This window comes from Pundamilia nyererei, unplaced genomic scaffold (genome assembly GCF_000239375.1).
Source record: "Pundamilia nyererei isolate P.nyererei 1_Seehausen unplaced genomic scaffold, PunNye1.0 scaffold00319, whole genome shotgun sequence".
Classification (NCBI taxonomy): Eukaryota; Metazoa; Chordata; class Actinopteri; order Cichliformes; family Cichlidae; genus Pundamilia; species Pundamilia nyererei.
This window is the reverse complement of record NW_005187720.1, coordinates 368,010-372,946: the sequence shown is the minus strand read 5'-3', so window position 1 is coordinate 372,946 and position 4,937 is coordinate 368,010. Positions and strand designations below refer to the sequence as shown.

At 53.6% G+C, this 4,937-nt stretch overlaps 1 protein-coding gene across 3 annotated transcripts in view; it reads right to left on the bottom strand.

Annotated features, from left to right (window-relative positions):
• The window catches only part of lrch3 (leucine-rich repeats and calponin homology (CH) domain containing 3), a 15,208-nt gene that overhangs the window by 7,708 nt on the left and 2,563 nt on the right, over window positions 1-4,937 (bottom strand). For all 3 annotated transcript variants that reach the window (XM_005751630.1, XM_005751629.1, XM_005751631.1), the window contains exons 2-13: window positions 4,728-4,872; window positions 4,149-4,275; window positions 3,959-4,064; window positions 2,653-2,789; window positions 2,468-2,577; window positions 2,277-2,370; window positions 1,820-1,925; window positions 1,331-1,473; window positions 1,054-1,109; window positions 929-974; window positions 744-857; window positions 611-655 (exon numbers count right to left, since the gene is read on the bottom strand). In XM_005751630.1, coding sequence (XP_005751687.1) covers window positions 611-655; window positions 744-857; window positions 929-974; window positions 1,054-1,109; window positions 1,331-1,473; window positions 1,820-1,925; window positions 2,277-2,370; window positions 2,468-2,577; window positions 2,653-2,789; window positions 3,959-4,064; window positions 4,149-4,275; window positions 4,728-4,872 — 1,229 coding nt within the window. The remainder of the gene's footprint in view (window positions 1-610; window positions 656-743; window positions 858-928; window positions 975-1,053; window positions 1,110-1,330; window positions 1,474-1,819; window positions 1,926-2,276; window positions 2,371-2,467; window positions 2,578-2,652; window positions 2,790-3,958; window positions 4,065-4,148; window positions 4,276-4,727; window positions 4,873-4,937) is intronic.

Here is a 4,937-nt window from a genome sequence, read left to right as displayed (position 1 = left end):
ACTCACACACACAGACTCACACACACAGACTCACACGCTCACAGACTCACACACACAGACTCACACTCACAGACTCACACACACACACACACACTCACAGACTCACACACACAGACTCACACACACAGACTCACACACACAGACTCACACTCACAGACTCACACGCTCACAGACTCACACGCTCACAGACTCACACACACAGACTCACACGCTCACAGACTCACACACACAGACTCACACTCACACAGACTCACACTCACACAGACTCACACACACAGACTCACACTCACACAGACTCACACACACAGACTCACACTCACACAGACTCACACACACACAGACTCACACTCACACAGACTCACACACAGACTCAAACTCACAGACTCACACTCACACAGACACACACACACAGACTCACACACACAGACTCACACTCACACAGACTCACACACAGACTCACACTCACAGACTCACACTCACACAGACTCACACACACAGACTCACACTCACACAGACTCGCACACACAGACTCACACACACAGACTCACACACACAGACTCACACGCTCACACACACATACACGCACACACACACCCACACACAGACTCACCTCTGTGTCAGGACTGGCCTTCGTGGGACTCGGAGCTGCTTTATGCTGAAAAGCATCAACAGAGTTTCGATCAATAACAGCTGATCAGCGATCAATAACGTGCCGTCACCAGTTAAACTGGTACCGTTCGTACCTTGGCGTGTCCGCTCACGTTGTCCCTCTGCAGCGAGCGGTTCTTCTGCCGCTCCTCGTCGTACCTCATGGCGGCAAGCTGCGCCTCCCTCCTCATCCTCTCCACGCCGCCTCTCTGAGGACACAGACCGTCAGTGCTGCTGCAGCTGTGCTCAGCTTCTACCTCACAGGTAAGGACTGCCTTACCTGTCCGTGTGAGCCAGATGCGGCCGCGGCGCTATCGACTCCACCCCTGAGGGACAGGAGTTGACACAGTAAGCGAGACAGGAAGTGAAAAGAGCAGGTGTGATAAAGGTGAACGAGGACCGTACCTGCTGTGTCTCCTCGGGTCTTCCATCCTCGAAGAGCCGCTTTTCACAGGAGAACCCTGAGCACAGAGACAGGAAGTCACACAGGCTTTTCACAATAAAGTTCAGATTTTACACCATAATTATCAGTTTATACCTCAAACCACCGACAGACTCGACCTTTGACCTTTCAGAAGTCTGTGTAAAAAGGCTTACTGTAAAGACTGTAGTTAAAAGACGACAAGCAATTGTGGGGTGCATGTGAGTCGCAGGTGTGACTTCCTGTGGGCGGAGCTCTCACCTCTCTGGTGATGCGTCTCTCGATGTAAGCCATGAACTGAGAGCTCAGGCTGGTCCTGTCTCCTCCCCCACGACTCCTCCCCTCCTCCTCCTCCTCCTCACCCGCACAGCTGTCGATGAAGTCGATCTGCTCCAACTCCCCATCTGACACACACACAGAGGAGGAGACGATCCAGACGAGAAGCACCAATCAGCTCCATCACTCACCACATTCACTCTGAGTACTCTGGATTCCGACTGGCTGGCAGCTGTGGAGCGTAACTTCGAACCAGCTGATAGAGACGTCTGTGCAGGTGAGAGCTTCTACCAGTTTCACCTGTCCTAACCATGAGCCACGTCACACTGATCTGAATTGATGATGCTGAAGCAGCCGGAGCCAACCTTCCACTAACACGCTCGGCTTCATCTTCCTCAGCAGTGTGCCAGGCTCAGGTGCGTTTGTTTTACCGCCTCAACCTCTAAACTGATGTGAGATCAGAGAAACGCTCACATGTGCCATTAGGCAGCGCCGCTCCTCCCGCCGCGCCTCCTCGCTGCCTCTGGTCTCGGCTGATGTCGGCCACTCGCTGCGGCAGCTCCGACAGCTCCTCTGAGGCCTGCACAGAGGAGACAGCGCGGTTTCTGCAAACGGAGCTCGAGCAGGAGCGAAATCAGCGGCTCAACACCAGCAGGCTGCGATGGGTGGGCTTATTATTCTGTGGGTCGGCACAGCTCTGATCGTTTAGCAATGCCTGCCGGGCTCGCCCTGGTGTGAGCCACGCTAACCACACATTTATCTGCTACAGCACAGTTCATGTAAAAATCCTCCACTGTTAAAGGGTCAGGGGTCAACAGGGGTCAAGATGGAGGAAACGTGTCGTCGACTCATTAAACTAAAAGAAAACAGAACATCGAGGCTGCCGTGACGAAACACTGTCTGTGTTTGTGTGCGTGAGCGTGTGTGTGACCTCGTTGCTCAGCCATCTCTTGTCTCCGCTGTCGACGCTGTTGAAGCCGGAGTCGAGCGCTCCGTAGGGACGCCCGGGGTAAAGCTCATCCACACTGATGGGGCAAAGTGAGAGAGTCAAAGGCTTTTATTGTGAAAGAGCAGCAGCTTGTGTGTGTGTGTGTGTGTGTGTGTGTGTGTGTGTGTGCAGACCAGGAGCTGAAGGTCAGAGGTCGTCTGTCGTACTCGGGCAGGTCCGGCGTCGTCTTGCTGGCCTCCAGATTCAGGTACTTAAATATGTGAACTTTCCCTTTAATGCAGATCTGCAGACAGGAAGCAGACGTTAGCTCTGAACCGACACCTGCACAGGGACGCCTGCGAGGTCACTTCCTGCGTACCTGAGCGGGCGGGGTCTGCAGCGGGTTGTTGTCGAGGACGATGGTCTGCAGCTGCGTGAGGCGGCGATAACAGACGGGGATGGAGGTCACTTTGTTACAGGAGAAGTCGAGACGCACCAGAGGCAGCTCGGCCAGCTCTGCAGGGACGACCAATCAGATTACTCCACGAGCCATCACGCTTCACTTCCCAGGTTTGACAACACAATGACTCAATTCTCTTCTTCTTATGGTTCCATCTGTTCTTTTGAGGGGTGGAGCCTATCCCAGCTACCATAGGGCGAAAGGCAGGGCACACCTAAATACTACTAATTATTACTAATGGCCACTAGTGGACAATTGGCAGTACTGCACGTGTTTTTTACTGTCTCATCATCCTGGAGGAAAATGAAAGAAACCAAGACGACCTATGACTGCTGTGGATCTACACTGCGCCCAGGCACGTTCAGATCCCTGAACGTGGCGTGGAGTATCGCCTCGCATTGCTGCCGGGACTGACCGCTATGTCTGGTTTTGATCTGGGTGGATAAGTGAGTTTAAACGAGCTGTGCTGACCGCCGGGGTCGCGGTGGAGCGTCAGCGATTGGTGTGATTTGCCATTCGGTTAAACTCAAAGACGTGCAAACGACTATACTGTTTTTACCTGCTGGGTGGGCGTGTCCCCGTAGCTCTGACGTCAGGTGAAAACTGTGGATCGCCTGTTCTAGGATTTTACTACTCAGCTGTAAAAAAACGAAATCTGACTCGCAGTCAGAACTCGCTCAGGAGTTCACAGACGAGTCGAGACAAGCAGAGAAATGTGGCGGCGACTGAGCTGTGAGAGAGAGAGCAGCTCTTTGGAAAGATAGCAGGAAATGCCGCGGCCGCTTTGAAACCTGAACACAACAGCGGGCGCTTCGTGCCACTGCTGTTCGGCCTGTGTGGTGATTTTAATCACGTTGCTTTGACGGGTGGAGATTCACGACACTGATGTTTGGGTCAGAGGTTAAAAACTGCAGCTCACCCGTCTGCATGTGCACGGGGGGAGGAGGAGCTCCACGCTCACACAGGAGCACCAGACCCATCAGTGGGTTAGTCTGGTCTGAGCCATGCCCTCTGCCGTGGGCTGACTGACAGCTCAGTGGGAGGAGCTTAGATTGGCAGCGCGATCCAGGTGTTTTATTCCAATTTAACCTGCAGTCATTTATCAGGGCCTGAGTCAGCTGATCGGCTGATACAGAAACAATAACTGATCAATAAGTAACAGACAGCGCAGACTCCAGGCTGTGAACACAGCGGTCACCATCGTTTCACGCGTTTGTGTGTGTACCTGGTGGCAGTCGGACCAGGTGGTTTCTCCTGATGTTCAGGTCTCTTAGAGCCTCCAGCTGGCCCACCTGAGCAGGCAGAGTCTGGATCTCATTGCAGCTCACATCCTGTGGGAGATCAAAGATAACGATAATCAATAAGCGCTGCGATCGGTCAGCGAGGATGCCGACGTGCGGCGTGAGAGGACCGACCAGCTCGGTGAGGTGCCTCAGCTGTCCCAGCTCCTCCGGCAGGGAAACCAGCTTGTTGTTGCAGGCGATCAAAACCTTCAGAGGGAGGCCGCAGACGACGGCGGGCAGCACCGACAGCTGGTTCCGACTGAGGGGAGGGGCATTAAGAGAGGGGCGGGGTCAGAGACACAGGCATCCAGCTGTCATCGGTAAACATGTGACAAGTGTGCATGTGACAGAGAACAGAGGAAGAGGAGGACTACGAGACAAAACAGAATGAGACAAAGAAAAGAAAGACGATGAAGAGCAGAGAGGAAGAAGAAGAGGAAGACAAAAAGCAGAAGAAGATGAGGAGACGCTTCCAGATTCCTTCTGGTCCTGCTGATGACACCAAAAGTGGGCTTCATGGTTTCCGACCAATAAAATCAGCAGCATTCAAGCCATCGGTTCAGTGAGCAGCACCCACAGGTCACCCACAAGGTGAGGACATGCCAGAGGACTTCCTGTTTGGTGCCATCTGACAGAGCGTGGAGCTCGTGATAAATGAAACAGACCTGAGGCACACAACTGCACAGGTGTGTGTGTCTTTGTGTGTGTTACCTGAGGTTCAGGTAGGTAAGCGCCTGCAGGTTGAGCAGGCCGTCAGGCAGCGACCGCAGACAGTTCTGGTACAGGTTCAGACTCTCCAGAGACACGAAGAGACAAACCTCAAGAGGAAGCTCCGACAGCCGGTTACGAGACAGATCTGCACACACACACGGTACAGGTTAACCCGAGATCACGCACACGGTACAGGTAACCCGAGATCAC